This window comes from Takifugu flavidus, chromosome 14, assembly GCF_003711565.1.
Source record: "Takifugu flavidus isolate HTHZ2018 chromosome 14, ASM371156v2, whole genome shotgun sequence".
In the NCBI taxonomy this organism is placed as follows: Eukaryota; Metazoa; Chordata; class Actinopteri; order Tetraodontiformes; family Tetraodontidae; genus Takifugu; species Takifugu flavidus.
In genome coordinates this window covers 4,914,650-4,938,864 of record NC_079533.1, presented here as the reverse complement: position 1 = coordinate 4,938,864, position 24,215 = coordinate 4,914,650, and the positions used below count along the sequence as shown (strand labels likewise).

Sequence of the window (24,215 nt, the reverse complement as noted above, 5' to 3'; positions counted from 1 at the left end):
AGAAACTCGGAGGTTGAGCGCGTCTGTCCCGTATGCACGTTACACAGAGGCCCTGCTCTCCTTTTTGAGCCGGGAGAATCCTCAATAGACTCCCTGTGGCATGCGCATGCCCGATGGACTTGGTAATGTCTGAGAGAGAGGGTGTGTGTACGTGTGAGTAATGTATGTTGACAAGCCAAGTGTAAGAGGCCTGGCAGACACAACGCCCACATTTCCCTGTAGCACAGAGTCGTGGTGTGCGTGCAGCCGACAAAGTTCAAACCAAGACCACGTCACACACTCGCACAAACGCACACACAACCAGCCATGCAGGGTAATTTACATCTGCTCCAAAAAGCAAACAAAATAGAGGAGAGGAGAGGTTTTTGTTTTCATATCTCATTTATTTACTATAATAATGATAACAAAAAATGGTTGTCCTCACATTTTCATGGGATAGAAAAAAAAATTAAATAAAGACAAACTAGAGAACAAACCATCAATCAATAGCTGAATTAAAACGAAAAGAGAAGCTGTCCCTGCTCCCTTATGGAGCACAGCGCCCCGCCCAAGGGCCCATTTATTTATGAAAGCTTCAACATTATTTATCAACAGGAAATACAGTGGGACCTCTACTTACAAATTAAATTCGTTCCAGAAGTTGCTTCGTAACCTGAAAATCACGTAAGTAGAGACGCGTTTTCCATGTAAATGCCCTAATCCGTTCCAAGCCCCCAAAAATTTGGACATAATTCTTTTTATAAATCATAAAAATGCATCAAAACATGTAACAAATACATGTTACAATTAGATTACCGCACAATAAATGTAGTAATTCAGTGCAAGGCTTTTTCAGGAACAAAATTAACTTTATTACAGGCTAATCTTACATTAGCCGTCATTACTAGCAACGAATGTTAACACTTGTGGTAACACCACCATCTAATGGACAAACATACAAACACCCACAATAAATAAAAGTGAAACGAAGGCGATGCTGGGAAACACACAAACTTGTACATATTGACATCCCTCCTAGCCAATGGGATGACAGGAAAATGCTAGACGATAGCCAATTGCAGAGCAGCTACAAGCAAGTTTGTGTTCGCTAAACTCCGCGAGCTGCAAGTAGCAGCGGTAGCATATTTTTGACCTTCGTATCCTGAAATTTCCTTCGTAACAAGAGGAAATATTTTCCTGTTGAGATGGCTTTGTAACCTGAAAAATTCGCATGTAGAGACGTTTGTAAGTAGAGCTCCCACTGTAATTGTTCCTAATTGTGAATAAGAGTTGAAAAATACGTTTGTAACACTTACCTTGTTCGGCGGCACCATTTCAAAGTGGTCCCAGACTTGAGATCTCGTCCTGGTTGGTTCCATTGCAAAGCAATAAGAAAGCAAACCGAAAGCAATACGAACGCTAATCAAATCAATCCAAAAAGCTATTGACCAGATAGGCAATGTATTGCGCTGTTTCATCCATTTTTAAACACAACTGAGACCCGCCAATTGTTCAAAGCCCCACCCATTGAACCGAACCAGTCTGCTGATTCAGTCTGAATGAAGCAGTGAAGTGGTTCAAACGTCATCAGTCACGTGATTTGAAGCGAGCTCCGGAGCAGTGCTTCAGAAAAAAACTCTACTGAGTTTTGGGGCGTGGTTCGAAGCCCCATGTCAGAGGGAACATCACTATCCCTGACCACGACTTCTGCCCCAGCGTTTCTGGTTCCTGTCAGCTCTCCTGGTCCTGACCGCTCTGACTGGCCCCGACTTCGCTGCTGCTCATCCCCAGTCGGCTCTGCTACTTCATCGGCCTCATCGGCTGTAAGCCCCTCTCTGTCATTCCTGCCCACTGTAAACGGAACTGTACGGGTTCACGTCCATGACGAGGGAATGGAAAACCACTCAGCTGGTAGCAGCCAGAGGAGAAAAGGTCACAGACAACCATTTAGTATTTTGTCATAACAATGACTCCCAATGATGATGAATTACCTTCACTCATATACCATAGAAGTGACTTATGGAATCATAACCGACAGATAACACTTGCTGCATTACAGTTTCACAGGAAGCAGCGTATCAAACGCTACCCCTCAAAACATCTTCAACAAAGAAATCCCGTTTCCATTGACCCTCAGCAGACCTGTGAGATTTTCCAACCCATGCAGACGGTAACTAGGTAACAGTCAGTGGCTCCATTAATCTAATTCAATTCAAATCATCTGTTACAATCATAATGGTCTCTGGGTGTGTTACAGAAATCAAGGGCCTGACCCCCAACAAGCAACAATGGCAGGAAAGACTCCCTTTTAACAGGAAGAAACCCTGAGCTGGACCAGGGCTGATGCCCAGCCCGATAAAGGAAGAGAAGGACAGAAACAAAACAGACACATACAGTATATTACAGCAAGGCGAGGGTTAGGTTAGGTTAGGTTAGGTTAGGTTAGGTTAGGTTAGGTTAGGTTAGGTTAGGTTAGTGAACAGGTCTGTGCACAACTACAGTAGCAGTTAATTATACTATGGCCATTAGATTAGATTAGATTCAACTTTATTGTCATTACACATGTCGCAAGTACAAGGCAACGAAATGCAGTTAGCATCCAACCAGAAGTGCTTAAGTAGCGAATAAAACTGTGATGGGTATATACAATATATACACACAATGATATACAGTATGTTTATGATATCAATCTATATGTTTGTATTTACAGAGTTCACAGATATGTAAAGGATATATAAAAGTCTTTGCAACCAAGATAAATATACAGTATATGCAGGCTGTAACTATGGTGCTGATGTGCAAAGTATGGAAAGCAGTGCAAGTAACCGGATGTGGGTAGTGCAAATAACAACAGTTGTAAATAGTGCAAATAACAGATAATAAATAAATAGCAAATAGCATGAATGTACAATCAGTCAATCCAGACAGGGTTATTGTGCCTGAAGGGAGGTAAAGAGGGAGGGGTCGGAGTTCAGCAGGGAGACAGCAGTGGGGAAGAAGCTGTTTCTGAACCTGCTGGTTTTTGTCTGGAGGCTCCTGTAGCGCCTCCCAGAGGGCATGAGGGTAAACAGTCCATGCGCTGGGTGACAGGAGTCTTTAGAGACCTTCTTGGCCCTCCTGTGACAACGCCTCCTGTATATGTCCTTGATGGAAGGAAGAGAAGCTCCAGCTATTCGCTGGGCGGTCTTCACCACCTTCTGCAATGCCTTCCGGTCTGAGGCAGAGCAGTTCCCATACCAGACCGTAACACAGCTGGTAAGGATGCTCTCGATGGTGCAGCGATAGAAGTTCACCAGGATGTCTGAAGAGAGGTGGTGTTTCTTCAGGGTCCTCAGGAAGAAGAGACGCTGGTGAGCCTTCTTCACCAAACTGGAGCAGTTAGTCGTCCAGGTGAGGTCCTGTGAGAGGTGGATCCCCAGGAATTGATGCTAATGCCAGCACGGTTCTTCAAAGCTGCATAAATGTCATTACCCAGAGAGTAAAAACGACCTGTTTGGGGGCACAAAGTAATAATTTAACTTTTAATTCTCTTCCTGCTTCTTTCTTTTACCTCAGCACCAGCCTCAATTTAAACCTGAATAACTCCTGCAAATGCTAACATTGAATTGTCCATCCTTTCTTTATGGGTACCCCTGAATGTCTTGCACCCTATTTCCTACAATCTTGATCAACCATTGGAGCAATGGCTGCAGTGTAGTAGATGACACCCCCAGACGGGTTGCCATAGGGTCATAGCGTCGTTGTTGACTGCAGGACAGGAAGTGAGGATCAGAGAATCAATGAAGTGTGTTTTTGTGATATTGTATTTAAAAACGTGAGTCTGCAGAGACCTTGAGCATCTGACATTCCATCCTCACACTCATTTAAGCCAACAATCAGTAACAAACAAGGTCAAAGTCATATGGAATCATATGTGCTGCTCAATATAAAAAAAACATTTCAGATAAAAAATAGAACTTTATTAGTGCATTCAAAAACATCACTCGGAAATCATATCATAAAAAAATCCTAAAAGTCTTCAGTGTACCTTCTGATGACGCTAAAGCTGAAGCACAGAACCTCAAACTTACCAGATATGAGACGCTGGAGCAGGTCTGACTCACCGACTGGCAGCAGGGTCTCTCCACTTGTTCATTATAATTGCACCTCTCCCACAGACTGTCTTGGCCGCTTTACCTCTGCCAATTTCACACCCCAGCTCCTTTTCCATCACACACGTGTCATCAAAGTATGCTACAGTTGAGAAAAGGCAGAGGTCAGAAAACAGCTGGAGTCAGCATCCGCACCTGAGCCACACAACAATGTTCCTGGATGCCAGTCGGCAGGCCTGTCTCAAGGAATTAAAAGAAACAAAAAAACCACCAGAGAAGTAAGATGCCTTTTTGCCTTTGACCTGGAAAAAAGTGTATTCTGTAAGTGTTTCCATAAATGAACGATCTGAGAGCACCAAAAGAATTTTAAAAAATCCTGTTATTTCCAGCTGTGGACATCTGAAACATGACAAAATCCTTCCTAATACACAAAACTTAAAAAGCTTTTGACTTTTCTGCTATTTTTCAATGGGGATTTTACAATGTGTGAAACTGTTTTCATTTGAGGCCTTTTCATATCTCCTTTTTCCTGACTCGTGAGGTCTTGTTGCTGCCTGTTTGTGTAGTCTTCTGATACAGTGACGCCGCAACAGAGGGAAGCTAATTTATCTCCCCTCACCAGATTCAGCACATGTCCTCCCCATTCATCCTCCACTCCTTGCATGCCTTTGTTGGCTTGTGTCTGCAGGTTATCTGGGCTGTTAGTTATGATAGAGGAATTTCTATCAACCTGCCTCGCAGAAACAATTATAATACAATATCTAGCTGCTGCAGTTTACTACACTTGTCTTTACGATAACATTTCACGTTTCGGCCGGCAACATTGCAATTCAGTGCGCCTCACGAGAGCATCATTTTGGATAAAATGTGAACTCAAGTGTAGCTAATGGTCTTAACGGCAGCTGTATTACATTTACTCTCATACACACAATTAAATGCCCTTTACTGAAACTTTTAATCCATGAAATGGCTTTAGATAACAGATCATGAAGGGAAAATTGTAGAATAGAGAGGATGTGCAGAAAATCCTTAAATTTCACAAATTTGCCAAAGTGGAGAAATTCTACCCTTTAATTTGAAGTGGAGTTCAAGTCACATAATTTGTTCTTTAAAGTTGTACACAGTTGTTGACATATTTAATTTTAGTCATTTCCAGATGGTTTTGTCCAATGAGAGACACAATCAAACCACTGTGTAACTGAGACCAATATGAAGAAAGCACTACCTTACAGTCCAGAGCTTCTTAAAGGATGAGAGGGTCGCCCCTGCTCTGGCAGAACAATGAAGGTTGTTCCTCCATCTGGGAACAAGGGATGAGAAGAGTTTGGATTATCATGCCTGAACAGATGCTTTGCTAAACAACAATCATGTGAGGAATGCAGCAGAGGGGTAAATGGACTCTAGCAAGTTCCAGTAAGAGAGCTCCATCCAGTATCCAGCTGATACTTTGTAGGTCAGAATAGGGGACTTGAACTTAATGCAGGCAGCCAGTGGAGCTTCATCAGCAGTGGGGTAACATGGGCCACCTTTGGTTGGTTGAAGACTGGATGCGCCACCATATTCTGGACCATCTGAAGTAGCTTTACTACACACATCTGTGTACCCGCTAGATAGAAGAGCAATGCAGTAGTGGATGGGAAAGATCACCATGGCTTGTACCAGCAGCTGGGGAGCATGCTGGGTTAAGAGCGGCCTGATTATTTTGATGCTGAACAAGGTAACGTGGCACAAGAAGGAGGCCGAGGCCACGTGATCAGAAATGTCAGATCTGTGATGACTGGATTGGTTGGCCAGGAAAACCATGAGCTCAATTTTACCAAAGCTAAGTTGGAGGCGGTGCTCCTGCATCAATGCACATGTGTCCATGTGACAGTTTAAGATCTTATCTGAGTCTGAGGGTTCAAACGACATGGACAGCTGGGTGTCATCTGCATAGCTCTGGTATGAAAACCCATTCAGGCAGATTAGCCAGGTCACATCTACGGCAAGGAGCAGTGGCTCGAGCATTGATCCTTGGGGGACCCCAGTGGAGAGCTGGTGAGGGGCCGAAAGCTGGCTTGACCAAGACACCCTGAATAAACGCCCAGAGAGGTAAGAGTCAAACCAGGACAGTGCCCTGTCAGTGATACTTAGGCCAGAGAGAATGGAGAGAAGGATGTGCTGGTTGACTGGATCAGGAGCTCCCTCTGGATAAATTAAGCACTCAACTGAAGCCTGAGGAACTGCTTGGGCCTTGTGTTGTTCTTCCCGGTCCACACCAGTCCTAAGAACAGTCACTGGCAGTAGAGACTCACCCAGGCACACACTGGGGAAGGGGAGTGGGGGTACTTATCCAGGAAAAAAAATTCCATCTGGATTTAACTTTGTGATTTAACTATTGTGATGGAAAAATTATCCTTGAAATACAAATAATGCTTTGGATATTCTCAGAGGATGAACTATCAGAGCTGGGGGTGTCCAAACTATGGGCCATTTCTGATTGTTCCCCAGTACCGGTAAATTCTAAAAAACAAACTCCAAGACTCAGATGTTGATATGTGGTTTATGACAATCTGACTGGACTGGAACAGCTGGGTTTACACTGTGATTGTGACAGATGTCGGATTATTAGATTTTAGGTATCAAAATTAGCAACATTCACTGTTATTAGAAGCAATTCTTCACGATTCAGCTTGTACATTTGATACTACCATTCATTTTATAATATGAATGATAATATTTTATCCATTTATTTAGACTAAAGCCCATCAGCTATGATATGAACAACAGAGAACCTGAAAGCAAAGCCATTTTGATAAAATCTTCAAGTGAGGAGCTGGAGGAGCCGGCACCACACAAACACTGGGAAAACAAAGAAGGAGGAATATTTTCCACTTCTGCAGCCCAAGAACATGACAATTTCACTCAGATCCATAAGCTGGTTTGAGCGCATGATTTTTGACAGGCATGACGTCAGACAGACGTTATTTATTTCATTAAAGGTGTGTCAGCCGTGTTGTCCTGTAGCATGATGGAGTCACACATCCATGCAGCTGTGCTCAGAAATGTGGAATTAAAACTTGTACATGTAAGAAATCAGCGGATGAACTCTGACACAAAGCAGTAACCTTGTCCCGTTCTTTCATATCACCCCCTCTCTCTCTCCCTTTCTCTGTATCTCCTCCATCTCTCCCCTCTCTCTCTCTCCCTCTCCCCTTCCCTTCCCTCTCTCTCCCTCTCATCTACCCATCTTTCTCTCCCGCCCTTTCTACTCTCGCCCTCCCTCCCTCACCTATTTCTCCAAGAACCAAGCATGATCTCTCTTAATGACAATTACAGGAATTAAAAAGAAAGCTAACTAATTTTTTGGAGCGATTTCAGAGGACATGGAGTGAGGGATACCTGACAGTTCGAGCTCCGCAGCAGAGTGCTGATAGTCAGTCCACAACATCTCATTTATGTATTAAGTATAAAAAGCTCTTTCATTTTTTGACCATCTCCAGATCCACTTACCTTTGCCTCTTATTTGAACAGGCCTGTCAAGTATTTGCACCGGTTCTTCATTCGGTTGTGACTGTGTTGCCTTGGAAGACCCTGCGAGCAGAAAACTGCCATGGCAACAGGCCTTCTAGTGTCCTAAATCTATTATTATTATGCTGACATTTTAGTTATGATTGTTGAAAAAGGAAAAACCTGAAATCTGCTATTTATGAGCCACTTGTCTTTTTCTTGGTGATGTTCACCTGTCAACATATTTCTATTTATCTTAAATATGTGTCGCGTACAGTTGTGAACTTACAAGGTCGTGGCATTTTCATGTCAGGACAGAATCAAAATAGGAGGGCCATGAGCAGGACAGAGCGAGGCTGATGAGTCAGTGAGCTGATAACAGACTGAATCAGGGGACTGAAAGCCAAAGACAGTTCATGGGAGCATGTGTGTAATTCACAGGCTGAGTCAGACAGAAGCTGTTTGGAGGGGATGTGATGTATTTGGGGAAACCAATTCTGCAATGACCACGCAGACAACCACAGCCTGCCCTTCAAACCACAAACACGGGCTTACAATCACTTACGCCACTTTATGCCAGTAAGATTTATCCTTGTTCCATCTTTCAAAAACATCACACAATTGCTCTAAGATTCTTATGCCCTTCTTATATGTTTTAAAATACAGTATGTCTTGAGTGCCATTGGAGCGGTAAAGAAGAAAAGAGGTGATTTTTTTTTAATCTGACATTTTATCTTAACCATGTAACTGAATCCCCAACTAGGCTTTTACAATTTAGCTTTACAGGCTTAAGTGTGTTTTATACATGTGACTACAAGGAAACGTAAAAGGTTACAACTCCACCAACAGCATAGGGAAAGGAAGACATTTAGAGGGCAATACTGCCCTCTTGTGTCTTCTTGTGGTTCGCACAACATATCTAAATTTAAGAATCAAATTAGTCTAGTGAAGTGCTTGAATGATGGTACTTGTGATTGGAAGGATAATTGATTGCATTGCATCATTTAACACACATTTTGATGGTGATTTAAGTCATCTACTAAGATTTCCAGTTTTCTGTTTTTTTTTCCAAATGAAAACCGGTTTGTATAGGTTTAACTCGACAATAAATATTTAGCTTGTGTTTTGTTTTTTTAAAAGTAAGCCACTCACGTTAATCCCTTATACTTGTTTGTGTAATTATCATTTTGTTTGTTTATGTTTGAGATACAAGTGACCTTTGCTCAAAGAGATTAAATAATAGGAGGCAAATGTGTACTGCTGATTAATTGTCTGCTGATTTTATAAAAGACTTTAAAGAAACTGTCGATCACATATTTACCGATAACTGTCTTGACAAAGATATACATTAAAACTATTGTCTCGAGAAAATAAGTTGCTCTTCTATGTGGTCTTATTCTATGTGGTCACACCCGGAACTCAGACGTTACGCTGTGCTACGTCACGTTGCTCATCCAGCAGCGCGAAAAAGTCCAGTTTTCATACGATCGCTGAAAAGTCAGTGGTGAGTTGGGACTCTGACTCTAATTCTGACACTATCCACGGACACTGAGATGAGATGCTTTTGTTGGGCTGCAGCGAGAACAACCAACAGTATCCTGCTGTGTAGCTACGTTGAAAGTGGCTAGCTAGCGTTAGCCTCCACATTTGACAACAACCATCAAGCTTGCTAACTACACACAAACATACATACATACATACATGCATACATACATAGTCACACATACTTGCTCCAAATCTAATGACGTGTTCTTTGAATAGTAAACTCGTGAACTGTTATCATTACCCAATATTGAATCGTTTGAAGTGAATGTGCACACACTCTTACTCGAGCACTTCTTGATAATTGGTGTCGATTATATAGCTGTTGTATGTACATATGACGCATAGACTCTGCAAACGGTACAAATGGTTACAATAATTCCTTGTTGAAGGAAAAAGTGATTTTACAGTAAATGTTCCAGCTTTGCCTGTCTTTGATTCTCCCCCCATATGTGTCTGGCTTACAGAACAAAATGTCGAGGATAGACAAGATGAGCATTTTAGGGGTGAGAAGCTTTGGAATTGAGGATAAAGACATACAAGTCATCTCTTTCTTTTCTCCTCTGACTGTGCTGGTTGGACCCAACGGAGCCGGGAAAACAGTAGGGAACACGATTTTTTAGGAGCTTGCATGTCAGGAATTTGCCAGGGAAAGAATAAAACTGACAATATTTTGTATTACATGAAACCCTTCTCTTTTTAGACTATTATTGAGTGCCTTAGATACGCAACATCGGGAGAGCTTCCCCCTGGATCTAAAGGAGGTGCTTTTGTACATGACCCAAAGGTGAGTTAACATCCCTTCGAGCATGGCCTCATCAGCATATGGGAATGTGTATACCGCAGTCTTAACTTTTATTTTATCTCTGCTCCAGTGAGTATTCTTAAATCTTTCTTAAAATAATTTAAACTCACTGTCAATTCCAGGATGCCCACGAGACTGATGTACGAGCACAGATCCGACTTTTGTTCTCCGACGTCAACGGTGAAAAAGTGACCATCCAGCGCTCCATGTCCTGCACTCAGAAAGCCAAGAACTACTCTTTCAAGAGCTTAGAGCAGGTTATTACCAGAATAAAGTAAGCATCAGTTTCTGGAATGATTTAATCTGTTTTTTTAGTGCATTTTGAATTGACCTTTATTCTTTTTATATAGAGATGGTGAAAAGGTGAGCCTATCATCAAAGTGTGGCGATATGGACCGGGAGATGATTTCTTCACTGGGGGTGTCGAAGCCTGTGTTGAATCATGTCATCTTTTGTCATCAAGAGGAATCCAACTGGCCACTCAGTGAAGGCAAAGCACTCAAAGAAAAGTTTGACGCCATCTTTGCTGCCACTAAGTAAATTCAGAAGATCACAAACTCCCCAGCATCAATTATGAGCTCCATGTTTCATTCAGAACTCCAGGGGTGACTTCTCGAATCTGTGTTTGTCCCAGGTACATCAAAGCCCTGGAAACGATGCGTCAGCTGCGTCTTAAGCAGACTCAGACAGTCAAGGAGTGTCAGATGGAGCTGCGCTACCTCAAGCAGAACAAGGAGAAAGCCCAGCAGATCAGAGAAACAGTTGCTACCAAAGAGGCCCAGCTGATGGCCTCTAGAGACAGCGTCCAGCAGATTGAGGACCGGATCACACCACTGGAGGTTTGATAATGAGCATTCTCTTCGTACCTAGACATTCTTGTCAAATGCATCACTTTTAGATGCAATAAGATGCAGCATTGTGAAATAAGTTAACTACTAACTCTGGTGAATGGCACGCAGATGCAACATGATCCTCATCACTGATGAGCAGAAAAATTAATTGTATCTTCTTTGAGTGTTTGGTGTTATTTTAATGTGTGATCATTTTCAGAATCAACTGACAGATATTGACACAAAACTGGGAAAAGTGATGAAGCTGGACAATGATATCAAGGCTTTAGAAAGCAGGAAGAAACAGATGGAGCAGGACAACAAGGAGCTGGAGGAAACTATGGAGCAGGTAATAAAATACAGGGAATTGTATATCTTTATGAGCAGCAGTTTAAAAAAAATGGAAATGTTTTGTCATTGATGGTAAAAGAAAGTGAGTCTTCGCTGCATTTGAGCGGCTAAAATGAAAAACGGACCCAAGAATTACCAGATACATAAGAATGAATTTACTGTATTTTCACGACCATAAGGCACACTTAAAAGTCTTAAATTTTCTCCAAAATGGACGGGGCACATTATAAGGTGTGCACCAAGTTCCAAAATCTGTAATTGCTTACGCAAAAGCCATCTTGGATTAATTTCGTTCATTTCAGATACAGAAGATGATGTACGTGAGTACATTGCTAAATACACTCTAGCATGCATATTTTAGGCTAGCGTACCGGTATGTTTTACCATGCCTACGCCCTATAATCCGGTGCGCCTTATGATGTGTTAAATACAGAAATAGCACCCGTAACTGAGACTGCACCTTTTAACACGGTGCGCCTTATCAAAAATACAGTAAACAGAAAATGAAGTGTTAAAGTGTGACACAGTGATGAGACTCAGATAAAGCAGTGCCCCTATTTCTCTCCTGCTATAATATCCTGGACACCACACTTTATGAAATCTCATTGCACTTAATAAATAATGGAGTTGATGCCGGTGGTTTATGAAGTTGTTGGTGTTCTGGAATGGCAAGGTTGTCTCTGACATTTTTTGATACATTTGTGCTGCTCTGTTAACTCACCTGCTTCCTTTTGCTGACCTTCACTTCTGTTTTAATGCCACAGGTTTTATGTAGTTTTTCATCTTGCTCAAATAACAGTCAATATGACCAGGGCATAAACGGTGAATATTACCACAAAAACCACCCAGCAGAGAATGGCCTAAGAATTCTCCCTGATGGAGGGAAGGAGTGACTAATGCACTGGGCTGCTTACATGACAGGTCTTCCAGGGTTCTGATGAGCAACTGCAGGATGTTTACCAAAATCACCAGAGGACAGTGAAGCAGAAAGAACGACGGCTGGCAGACAACCAAAAGGAGCTGGAAAAAGCTGGACGGGAGTGTCAGAGACTCAACAGAGTAAAGGCAGATCTGCTGGTGGAACAAGGTGCAAATACTGTAGTTACTTGAAAGTTTGGAAAATGTCTTCATAAAGAACATGTCACTGAAAAAGGAGAAGATGGAAGTAGAGGGCTAAAGTCACATCCTTTTTTTCCAGGTCGTCTACGACTTGAAGCTGACCGCCACATGGACAACATTATGACCCGTGACACACAGGTGAGAGACCAAGCTACTGTATAAACCCAGGTCAATGCTGCACATGTGCTCGATCCCCAAACAGGCAACACCAGAACAGGAGAGCCTGACAGTGACACATTGAAGTGGTTTGCATTGAAAATAAGTTACAGTAAATCTGTTTTTAGGTTCGCTCTTTATCTTCTTACCTGGGACTGGAGGGTTATGACCGACCACCCTTCTCAGATCTGCAGCTTGACAGCTTTCACCGTCACGTCACAGAGCGGCTGGAGCAGGAGAAGGAGACAGTCAGTCAGGTTATGGTAAGCCAAAACCCTCAGGTCGGCATTCATTTTAAGTTGAAGCCCTATTAACCAGGGCTTAAACTCTCTTAATACTCCCTCACAATGTTAAAATACCTCAACGGTGCGATAACCAACCCATGGTATGATATTTATTGCCGTATTGTAAGGCATGTCAACAATGATAATGTACAAAGCTCTACAGTATGATTCTTATACCACTGTTCAAGCATTAAAAAAACAGAGACATTGAAAAACCCTTTTTATTAAATACAGAACTACTTAAACAGAAGCGTCTAGTGTTTTAAGTTTTCAAGTAAATAATGCGTGAAATGTCGACCTCGTAGTGTTTGCACATTGTCCTGTTTTCCTCCAGCTCCATGTTGCCATATGTTGTCTCACAGCTCTCCAATTTTTACAAGGTGTCCAGGGAGGAGTGCAAAGGGTCAGGGTCTTTGTAGTTCTAATGTTATTCTGACACTCCCCTGCGACTGTGACATTGATTGTTTTTGCATAGAGCTCTTTCTTTTCATACGTCTGCATGTTCGCTGTGGTATCAAGGAATTTTTATTATGGGGATATCACGATGTTACTGATACCGTTACATCCCTAATAACAACTGTAATCTTGTGGTTCCCCTAACCCATGGTTTTATCATCAGGCTGAGCTGCAGGAGAAGGAGCAGCGGAAGCAGCAGTCCATCGATGATATGAGGGACAAGAAGACTGGCCTGGAGAGAACTGTGGAGTTAAAGAGAGACCTGCAGGGAAAGAAGCAGCAAGAACTAAGGGACATCAGAGCACAATTGCAAAGGCTGGAGGGTTCATCAAGCCGACTTCAAGAACTGGAGAGTGAACTGGCCAAAGTGGTGAGTACACACCCCAACAGTGTGGTGCTGTGATCATAGATGTAGGATACACCATTTATTCAGTCCCATGCGGTCTGACTGCACCTCTTCATTTGTTCTTCTCTTTAGGAGCGAGAGCTGCACAGCACCATTCAGAGCTCAAATATTGAGGAATTAAAGAATGAAGTGGGGGAGCTCCAGAGAGAGAAGACCGACCTTGACCATTCACAGAGACGGCTCGATAAGGAGATGGAGATGCTAAACACCCACACGACAGCACGAACGCAGATGGACATGCTGAACCGGGAGAAGGTGATTCTTTTCCATTATCTGCTGCTTTTTTACCTTGTTTGTTTTGAGCCTCCTCACTCATTCTATACTCTTCTCATTCATCATTATGTTGTCCTGCTGTCTTAAATGTTGCCACTCATTTCAACTCTCCTCTTTCAATTTGCCAGATGGAGAAGGAGGATCACATACGGAAGATCAAATCTCGGCACAGCGAGGATCTGGTATCCCTGCTGGGCCACTTTCCTAATAAGATAGAGTTGGAGGACTGGATCTACTCCAAGTCTAAAGAGATCACTAACACCAGGGACAGACTTGCCAAACTCAAGTTAGTAAGACTTGTTTTCATCCTATCTCTGATGAATAGAAATATGAATAAATTGACGTCATGCTGGAACTTTTAGTAAGGACCTGGCTTCCAGTGAGCAAAACAAAAACCACATTGCTGCTGAGTTACGGAAGAAGGAGCAGCAGTTGGTCAATGATGAAGAGACATTCTTCAACGTGTGTGGAAGTCAGGACCTGGAGCAAGACTTGAGTAAACTGCAGGAAGATCTAGAGAAGGTCTCCAAACAAAGAGGTGAGTTTCCTGAAAAGGAACTTACTTCTGGTTTTAATCTTGATAATTTTGAGCTCCCTCTACCTGGAATTTTATAGCCATGCTGGCTGGAGCAACCGCCGTTTACACCCAGTTCATCAGCCAGCTGACAGAAGAGAGGGAGCCCTGCTGTCCTGTGTGTCAGCGGACATTCCCCGCAGAGTCAGAGCTGCAGGAAGTCATCAGTGACATGCAGTCCAAACTGCGGCTGGTGCCGGACAAACTGAGAAACACCGAGCAGGACTTAAAGAAGAAGGAGAGGAAGAGAGATGACATGGTCGCACTACGACCTGTCAGGTACGCTGTATGATTTCACGTTCATTGTTGGAGGAATTGATTTAGGGATATGTGAAGGTAAGAAAACCTCATCCATGATTCAAAGTGTTGACTTGTCCACCAGAATAGAGGTTGAGTTTTACTCTGATGGGGTCAGCCAAGCATTAACACAATAACACAAAGCAGTAGGAGAAGATTAACTCTGTTGTTTTATTATTTTTTCCCTCAGAAAGCTGTTTTTCCCTTAAAGAGAGTGGAGGTTTTAGGGTGCATAGGCCAGTAGATGGGGCTATATTCCTAGAAAATTAACGTTTGAATCTTTTCATTATCCAAGAGCATCCTGGTGTCTGAAAATCTGTATTTAGACTAACCAAATGCTGTATATAATAAATGTTTTGATCCTTTTGTATTCTGTCCAGGCTGACGATTGTGCACCTCCAGGAAAAGGAGTTGCCAGAGTTGAGAAACCGCTTGCAGACCGTAAACAGAGAAATTGAGAAGCTGAATGGTGATATAGAGGAGCAAGAGACTTTGCTCCGTACCCTGATGTCAGAAGAGGAAACGGCCAAGGCCTGCCTGCAAGACATCTCACTCATGAACCGATACCTGGTAGCCAATTGTGCTGTCTTTTTTCTTTGACAGCTTGTCTCTTTCCATCATGCTATACACATTCACATGCCTTCTTTTTTTTTTTTTTAGAAATCCTTGTAAAGTTCCATTATTTTATCAATGCACTACAGCGGTATATATTACATGAAACCATATCTGCGATTGTCCCAACTTTCTTCATCCTGCTGCTTTTCCTTTCCCAGATGGATCTTAAAGAGGTTGAGAGGAAAATTGCCCAGCATGCTGCCAGACTGCAGGGGGTAGACCTAAGCAGAACCATACAGCAAGTCAGTCAGGAGAAGCAGGAGATTCAGCACAAGCTAGACACCAGTGAGTGGCCATGATCCTGCCTAATGGTTGGGAATTTTACTTTTTTTAGAGTTGCACATCGTGCATCATTGCATAGAGATTGATTTCAGTAATCCCACGCTGTCCACTCAACCCTGATGTTCTGCTGTTTTCTACCTCTTTTATGAGTTAAGATCTCAATAATGATCTGCAGCCACCTCCATTTGTATGTTGTGTGGAATTAGAGCTACAGATTGGAGTTGCGATGACACATCTACAGGACATGGCCCAACTTGCATTTAGCAACCATCGATCTCTGTATTCTGTTACAGTCATCAACAGCCTTCAGGTTTTCTGTCACTAGTGGAATATGTGGTGACATTTAATGCAATCTCTGAACCTTTTCTTTGTTTTTTGTCTGTCAGCCTCCAGCAAAATGGAGCTGAAACGCAAGCTAATCCAGGACCAGCAGGATCAGATTCAGGTGCTGAAAAGTGCTGTAAATGGAACAAGAGAGGAGAAACTCCAGTTGAGCAGCGATATGCAGAAATGTCAGCAGCTGGAAGAGCAGTGCGTGGAGTTCACCACTGAAATCCAGTCCCTAACCCGGGACATCAGGGTCTGTGTTCTTTTAGAGGTTTCTCTGAACTGTTGTTGTTCAGGTGTGTTCCAGTCAATGTTTTCTGTCCCTTTCAGGAAGCTAAAGAACAGTTGTCTCCCTTGTCTGTTGCTCTGGAAAAGCTGCAACAGGAGAAACAGGAGCTGCTAGATCATAAGAGGCAGAGGCAGGAAGAGGGGCAGGAGAAGGTGAGAGATGCACTGAATGCCAATTTTTAAATCAAAATGTCTGAGTATTTCAGTAATTCCTGTCTGTGCCTGCATGTTAGGACCGGTTTTCCAGAATGTGTTGTCATGTTTTTTGTGTTTTAAACTTGGTCAGATTAATGCCATAAAGGAGAGAGCAAAGTTCCTCTCTGCCTTGGAAGGAGAAATCAGCAAATATGTCAAAGAGGGCAGAGACGAGTACAAAGAGGTACGCGTTTGCTGTAGTCTTGTTTCTTTTCAGTTGTTTGAGGAATTTATTCACCGTTTGGTCTTTGCAGCACAAAGAATTTGAGCTTCAAGGAACCGACAGTCAACTGCATGAGGCTGAGAAACACAAAGAGAAGATCAGCAAAGAGATGGGAACCATCCGCCAGGATATCGACACTCAGAAGGTACGGCGCTCTGGATCTGTGTCTGTGTGAGTGTTTAAAGGCTGTGGGTGTGTGTGCATGCATGCACTCCGGCGTGTCCTACAACTCACCTGGTTACCAAGGAGATGACCTCGCTATGATTTATATTGATTAGGTCCAGGAGCGTTGGTTGCAGGACAACTTAACATTGAGGAAACGCGTTGAGGAATTGAAGGAGGTGATCTCCAAACGAGATGTCCTTCTCAAGGACATGGGGAACATGCAGGTCCTGCAGCTCCGCCAGTAAGACCTTTTGAACTGGGCTGCACAGAGGCTCTCTGTGGGGGCCCACATTCACCTCTGCGCTCTCCCATGTCTGTCCAGAGAGCGCCGTGAGGCAGAAAATAAGTTGGAGGACTTGAAGAAGAACCGCAGCATTGCACTTGGTCGCCAGAAAGGCTTTGAGGAGGAGATACTGCATTACAGGTGAGAGATGTTCGTTTAAAAGGTGATCAGATTTTCTGTTCATACGCTGAAATCCTTTCATTTCTTTCTCTGCAGAAAAGAACTACGAGAAGATCAGTACGAAAAGGCCGACGAGCGCTACAAAAACAAGATGATAACACTGAGAACCACAGAGCTGGTCATTAAAGACCTGGATCTCTACTACAAGGCCCTGGATCAGTGAGTGTTCCATTTACATAAACAATCCCAAATGCTTGGTGAGTAGAAACTAAAGTGCCTATTGTCCTGCTCACTACCTGCTCAGTGTTTTAATGCATCTTTTGAACATTTGATATGTTTTTCTGCTTTGAAACATCCCTTTCTCTTCCTCCTAATCAGTTATTCAGGCTGTTACTCAGAAAGTTGGATCTATTTTGTAATTGAACCGGTTTTTTTTTACCTTACAGTAAATGTCTAACATCCACTCAGATAAGTAGTTACCGATATGTTCCCCCTCAGATCATAATCAGCTTACGCATGTGTGTTCCAAGAACTCTGCCACTATCATTGACATCACTGCAGTATGGCAGCAAGTCGGAAATCTTCAGTAACACAACAGATTGACTGATTAATCCAACTCTGCCCGAGAATTCAAGCTCTCTCTTCATTGCGTTCTTCTGTGATGAATTAAGATTAGACTGTGTCTGATAGCATCTCAGAGGGGAGCAGGAGCATGCCTAACCATACATGGGTTAGCATCATATGTTAGCATCGGTTTGCTGCTATCAAGATCAAAGACTTTCAGAAGAGCTTTAGTATCCAGGTCACACTTTCTGTCTGAATGTGCACATTCTCACAAGGGTGTGAGCTGCCACACTTAGTTAATGAAAAACTGGAGCTTCACTAGTGTTTCACTGGGAAAAGATCCTGTCTATCCAGTGTCTGTCCAGTATCTGTCAAGTGTCAGTCTAGTGTCTCTCCAGTATCTGTCCGGTGTATGTCCGGTATCTGTCAAATGTCTGTCCAATATCAATCTAGTATCTGTCCAATGTCAGTCTAGTGTCTGTCAAGTGTCTGTCCAGTATCTGTCCAGTATCTGTCCAGTGTCAGTCTAGTGCCTGTCCAGTGTCTGTCCAGTATCTGTCCAGTATTTGTCAAGTGTCTTTCCAGTGTGTGTCCAGTGTCTTTCCAGTGTCTGTCCAGTATCTGTCCAGTATCAGTCTAGTATCTGTCCAATGTCAGTCTAGTGTCTGTTCAGTATCTGTCCAGTGTCTGTTCAGTGTCTGTCCAGTGTCTGTCTGGTGTCTGTCCGGTATCTGTCCAGTGTCAGTCTAGTGTCTGTCCAATGTCTGTTCCGTATCTGTCCAGTGTCTGTCCAGTGTCTGTCCAGTATCTGTCCAGTGTCAGTCTAGTGTCTGTCCAGTATCTGTCAAGTACAGGGGTGGGCAAACATTTTGATTCGTGGGCCACAATGGGTTCTAACATTTGACAAAGGGGCCGGACCAGGAGCAGATGGATGGATGGAGTGCTTTGGTAACCTCACCTCATTGGAGAAAAAATACACATCTTGGGATATGGAGAAAACATGTGCTTTAATTTCAAATGAAAATGAAGAGAAGCATTACAACAAAATATCTGACTGTGGAATGAGTCTTAAAACACTTAAAATCAAATGAATAAAATGTGCCTTTTTAAAAAAAATTAATAACCATTTCTATTTTAAAGCACTGAAAGTTCTGTTATCCTTCAGGATATCACGATCACTCTCCTCCTGACTGTCTTTTTTCTAGTGGGAAAACACCAGAATTGCAGTGAAAATATAACATTAACAAGGTTTATTCATTTAATTTTTCAAGTTTGGCGGGCCAGATTAAAACGTTTAACGGGCCGCGTGTGGCCCCCGGGCCTTAGTTTGCCCACGCCTGGTCAAGTATCTGTCCAGTATCTGTCCAGTGTCTGTCTGGTGTCTGTCCGGTATTTGTTAAGTGTCTGTCCAGTATTTGTCAAGTGTCTGTCCAGTGTCAGTCTAGTGTCTGTCCAGTGTCAGTCTAGTGTCTGTCCAGTGTCTGTCCCGTATCTGTCAAGTGTCTGTCCAGTGTCTTTCAAGTATCTGTCAATTGTCTGGGGTCGCTGGTTGGATCCAGAAGTTGGGCTGATGTCAGTCAGAGACATGTTCATTCTTTCATGTTTGTCAGTAGTTTGCCAGTCTAGTGCTTTTCCATGGCCGTCACTGGTATGGGGCAAGTATCCTGCCCAGTATAATAAATTCAAACATAAATAGGAGCATAAAGCAGCATCACATATGATCAATCAATCAATCTTTATTTATATAGCATCTGTTACAATCAGAATTGTTTCTAGGCACTTTGCAGAATCCCAGGGCCTGACCCCAAACAAGCGACAGTGGCAAGGAAAAATCAATCAATCAATCAATCAATCATTATTTATACAGTGTCTTTTACAATCAGAATTGTTTCAAGGTGTTTTCAGGAATCCCAGGGGCTAACCCCTGACAAGCAACAGTGGCAAGGAAAAACTCCCCTTTAACAGGAAGAAACCTTGAGCAGGACCAGGCTCATGTAGGGGGACTGATGGCCGGCTGGGTAGAGAGAGAGGAGAAGGGGGAGGACAGGTTGGTAGAACAGGCAGAAATCAAAGATATACATTAATAGTACAAGCTGCTGGTATAAGAGTGGGTCAGCAGTTTCAGAGGTCGGCAGGCCAGCATACAGCTATAAAGGCAGCTCGACCTGTTGATGGATACGTGAGGGGGAGAAGCAGAGAAACTATACGGGAAACAACATCATCAATGATCTACTCGGAGGAGAGAGGAGAGGCAGCCATGACCCAGTGGGGTGACAAAGGCCTGTCAGGTGATCATGTTTCTGGACCCCGGCAGCCTCGGCCTATAGCAGCATAACTAATAATTAGACAACCCTCTAAGTATGATAATTTGTCTGTCTAGGATAGTAACTGCAACTACAGAATTAATGGCAATAAGAGTGATCTATCCCTGAGAGGACCAAACACCATGACCTCAGTTTTTCCTGAGTTAAGGACAAGGAAATTTGAAGACATCCAAGACTTTATGTCTCTTCTCCTTCTCCTTCTCCTTCTCCTTCTCCTTCTCCTTCTCCTTCTCCTTCTCTTCTCTTCTTCTCTTCTCTTCTTCTCTTCTCTTCTCTTCTCTCTTCTCTTCTCTTCTCTTCTCTTCTCTTCTCTTCTCTTCTCTTCTCTTCTCTTCTCTTCTCTTCTCTTCTCCTCGCCCCTCTCCTTCTCCTTCTCCTTCTCCTTCTCCCTCCTCTCTCCTCTCCTTCTCGTGGATACGTGGATCTGAAACACTGTGATTCCTGGTCAATTTTGCCACAGTGCTAAAAAGAAATCTGGGGTTATTCTGTTTTTCTTCAATTAAAGAAGAGAAATAAGCTGTTCTAGCCTTACGGAGGGCCTTTTTGTAAACTGCCAGAGAGTCTTTCCCGGCTAAATGGTAGCTGTCTATTTTACAAGAATGCGACTTCCTTCCTAGTCTTTGCACTTTCTGCTTGAGGGTCCTACTGTGTGAATTATACCAGGGGGCACTCCTCCTCTGATTTACTATTTTCTTTTTCAGGGGGGCAACAGAATCAAGCATGATTTTCAATGAGTCTGCTGCACCTTCAGCAACAGAGTCGACCTCAGCAGGGCTAAGATTATAATGATTGATCTCTGGAGAAGCACACAGTGGTCCTGGGATCAGCACAGGGATCACTTCCTTAAACTTAGTAACAGCATTATCTGAAAGACATCTGCCATAGTAAGACTGTGTTCTGAACATAGAAGAATCCTTAATCATAAATGTAAAAGTGATCAAAGAATGATCTGACAGGAGTGGGTTCTGAGGGAACACTGACACATGTTCTACCTCAACACCATAAGTCAGAACTAGATCAAGGGTGTGGTTGAAGCTATGAGTTGATTTATCAGTTGAAGGAAATGAATGAATGAAATTAAATGAAGCCATTTCTAAAGCTGTCATTTACGTCTACATGGATGTTAAAGTCTCCAACAATAATGGCTTTATCTGTTCTAAGGACCAAGTCAGATAAGAGGTCAGAGAACTCAGATAGGAACTCTGAATGTGGCCCAGCAGGGGGCCGATATACAACTACAAACAAAAGTGGCTTTTCTGTCCTCTGGTTCAGATGGGTGATGCCAAGAGTCAGGCTTTCAAATGAACTGGAGCTGTGTTTGGGTCTAGGATTAATTAATAACTTGGAGTGATAGATTGCTGCCACTCCCCCACCTCGACCAGTCACACGAGGAATATGATAATTAAGATGGTAAGGAGGAGTTAATTAATTGTGTCGGAAACAACTGGTTTAAAATCTGCTGCAGAATTCAGCAGTTTTGGATTGTTGCTTATTGATATCAGCACCAAGGACGTAGCTCCATTAGTAGAGACATTCCATCATATATGAAATGGCCATATATGACACATTTGTGTGTTGAAATTATTAAAAATCACACTTTTTTTTAGCTTTCTTTATCTGCTTTTCTTTAGAACCATCATGAAATTTCACAGTATGAAGATGGATGAGATCAACAAGATCGTTAGAGACCTGTGGCGCAGCACGTACAGGGGTCAAGGTTCACTTGCCTTCAAAGTTTGAATGATACAGGTGCAGCTTCTCTGGCTGAGTCTTACCGATCGCTCTTGCCACCTCCCTCCAGATATCCAGTACATCGAGATCAGGTCTGATGTGGATGATAGCTCATCTGCTGGCGTGAAGCGTCGGGTTTACAACTACAGAGTGGTCATGGTGAAGGGCGACACTGCTCTGGACATGAGGGGGCGCTGCAGCGCTGGACAAAAGGTACTATTCGGTGGTTTCTGGGGCGTCATGTCCGACGCCAAAGCATGTTTTTGAATCTTTACGTGTACGTGCAGGTGTTGGCCTCCCTGATCATCCGTCTGGCACTGGCTGAAACCTTCTGTCTCAACTGTGGAATTCTGGCCCTGGATGAGCCCACCACCAACCTGGATAGGGACAATATTGAGTCCCTGGCGCATGCACTTGTAGAGTGAGTCCAGACCCATAGGGCTTTTCACATTTCTTAGATCTTATTGCGTCTGAACCTGACACTCTTCCAGAATCATCAAGAGTCGCTCTCGACAGCGGAACTTCCAGCTCCTGGTCATCACTCACGACGAGGATTTTGTGGAGCTGCTGGGTCGCTCCAGCTACATCGAGCACTTCTATCGCATCCGTAAGAACCAAGACCAGAACTCTGAGATCACAAAGTGCAGCATCTCCTCCCTATCAGCGTACCTTCACTAGACATAATCTCATGTAGAGGATTGCAGAGTGGTTTTAAAATGGCCTGCACAGACGTTAAGGTTGGTCTTCAGAGTAATGTTCAAAAACTGGAACTGGAGGGGGAGCGCAGCCACAATCCTTGTGGTTCGTTATGATTAAAACAATGTCTCAGAGTCATTGTCTTCATTCCTGATGTTCTCTCAATAAATCTGCTGCAAATGTGGCTGAGTTTTCTTTTTTTCCCACCTGAAGGGGAACCAAACTGTCGATTCGGTTCAGAGAATTTTCTCCCTGACCACAGCTTTAATCAAGCTCATCTTATCTGCATCCTCGTTGGGTTTCTTTTGTAATGAGTGGGTGGGGGAACACAGCAAAGGTGGCGTATAAATGTCTGAGCTCGCTCATCAAGCTGAAAGCGTTGCTGAATCGGCTCCAGACATGACTTTGGTCCTGAAGACTTTGGTCCCAACACTCCTGGTGGCTGTGGTACTGCAGCTGGGTGCTACCTTCGCTATTCAGAATCACAACCTCAATACGGTGTTGCTCTGGATTGACAAAATCACTGGGAACCTCACCACCCAGGTAAGAGTCACCAACCTGTCAACCTCCTCAGGTCCATCAAACAGAGAAAGCTGAATTGGTTCTTTTTCAGGATATTTATGTGGAAGATGTGGACAATTCCAACTGTGGGGTGAGAAGTTTGCTTTTGATCACTCATTGGCTCCATGCCCTCTGACCACCCACAAATGGCAACAGCAGCCTTTGTGTCTGACTGATGCTGTTTTTTTCATGTTCAGGATGCTTTTTTTTGCAAAGTCCAAGACGTCCTGCAGTACAATAACTTTACCAAATTGGTGGTGAATGGGAAGAATGAGGGGGAGAAGATCACAAAGAACTTGAAGGAGCACCTCAGTCATCAAAAAGTAAGGATTTTCAGGCAACCTTCCACCCGACATCCGTCAGTAGGCACAGCCATTGTGAGCATTTTTCTTCTGCAGGTGAACTGCAGCCTGGTTCTGGAGCACGTGAGACCCTCAAACATGACCAAACCTTTGTCTGTTCTTCTGAAAAACGTCGCCACCTGTATTCGGCACCATAACTTTCATCAGTAAACATAATGGCTCACTGGCAACTATTTTTACAGTGATGGCAAGAGTATTATTTTATTTGATTTAGTGGCATTTAACATATAAAGTGGATTCATTTTCTCCAACTGATTGATGTTCATGTGGTTAAAATCTTAACCAGGTCAAGAATAGGCACAATGCATTGCATCGTACTGTAAAAAACCTGCTTATTTATTTAAATAGCATTGTATTTAAGAGCTAAATGCTATTATGTATTTCTAGTTACATATTTATTATATTAAATCATTGAGCAGTGAAAATGTGTTTACAGGAAAATAAATTGGAAGAGCATTTACTTCTGTTTGTGGTTATTGTTTTATTTTATTAATATTATGTGTAATCAAATATAATATTTCAATCCAACAAAACAAAGAATATTCAAAATAAAACTTACGTAATACGTTTGGGCTCTATGCTGTGGCTTTTTCGTTTGCCTCCTCTATGACCTTATAATTATGCAGCTCATTTTCTGGGAAGAAAATGAAGTATTGAAAAGCTTGTATTCGTCTTAAGTATTAATAATATTAATATAGTAATAAATGACACATTTCAAATTAAAACTGTACCGAAGTGGTTCTGACGAATAAATCTCAACGGCTGATTTACTTGAACCAGCAGTGGATCGAATCGGGGTACCCAGACAACAGCAGCATTGAATCATT

The 24,215-nt window shown here is 42.9% G+C and overlaps 1 protein-coding gene across 1 annotated transcript; it reads left to right on the top strand.

The window, feature by feature from the left end:
- Positions 1 to 8,956: 8,956 nt before the first annotated feature.
- On the top strand, positions 8,957 to 22,649 carry rad50 (RAD50 homolog, double strand break repair protein). Its single transcript, XM_057055521.1, has 28 exons — positions 8,957 to 9,063; positions 9,569 to 9,703; positions 9,805 to 9,888; positions 10,029 to 10,180; positions 10,257 to 10,442; positions 10,541 to 10,745; positions 10,957 to 11,085; positions 12,009 to 12,174; positions 12,286 to 12,344; positions 12,491 to 12,625; positions 13,266 to 13,472; positions 13,581 to 13,763; positions 13,910 to 14,067; positions 14,144 to 14,319; positions 14,397 to 14,634; positions 15,033 to 15,222; positions 15,426 to 15,552; positions 15,936 to 16,129; positions 16,207 to 16,317; positions 16,451 to 16,543; positions 16,614 to 16,727; positions 16,861 to 16,988; positions 17,070 to 17,171; positions 17,247 to 17,369; positions 21,670 to 21,755; positions 21,840 to 21,982; positions 22,057 to 22,190; positions 22,261 to 22,649. Exons 2-28 carry the CDS (start codon positions 9,575 to 9,577, stop codon positions 22,445 to 22,447), a joined length of 3,939 nt encoding a protein of 1,312 aa, XP_056911501.1. The 5' UTR covers positions 8,957 to 9,063; positions 9,569 to 9,574; the 3' UTR covers positions 22,448 to 22,649.
- The last annotated feature ends 1,566 nt before the right edge of the window (positions 22,650 to 24,215 follow it).

Coding starts and splice junctions, on each gene's coding strand:
- rad50 (XM_057055521.1), top strand. CDS start 9,575: ATGTCGAGGATAGACAAGATGAGCATTTTAGGGGTGAGAAGCTTTGGA. Junction 14,635..15,032: donor GTCGCACTACGACCTGTCAG/GTACGCTGTATG, acceptor TATTCTGTCCAG/GCTGACGATTGTGCACCTCC. Junction 15,223..15,425: donor CACTCATGAACCGATACCTG/GTAGCCAATTGT, acceptor TTCCTTTCCCAG/ATGGATCTTAAAGAGGTTGA.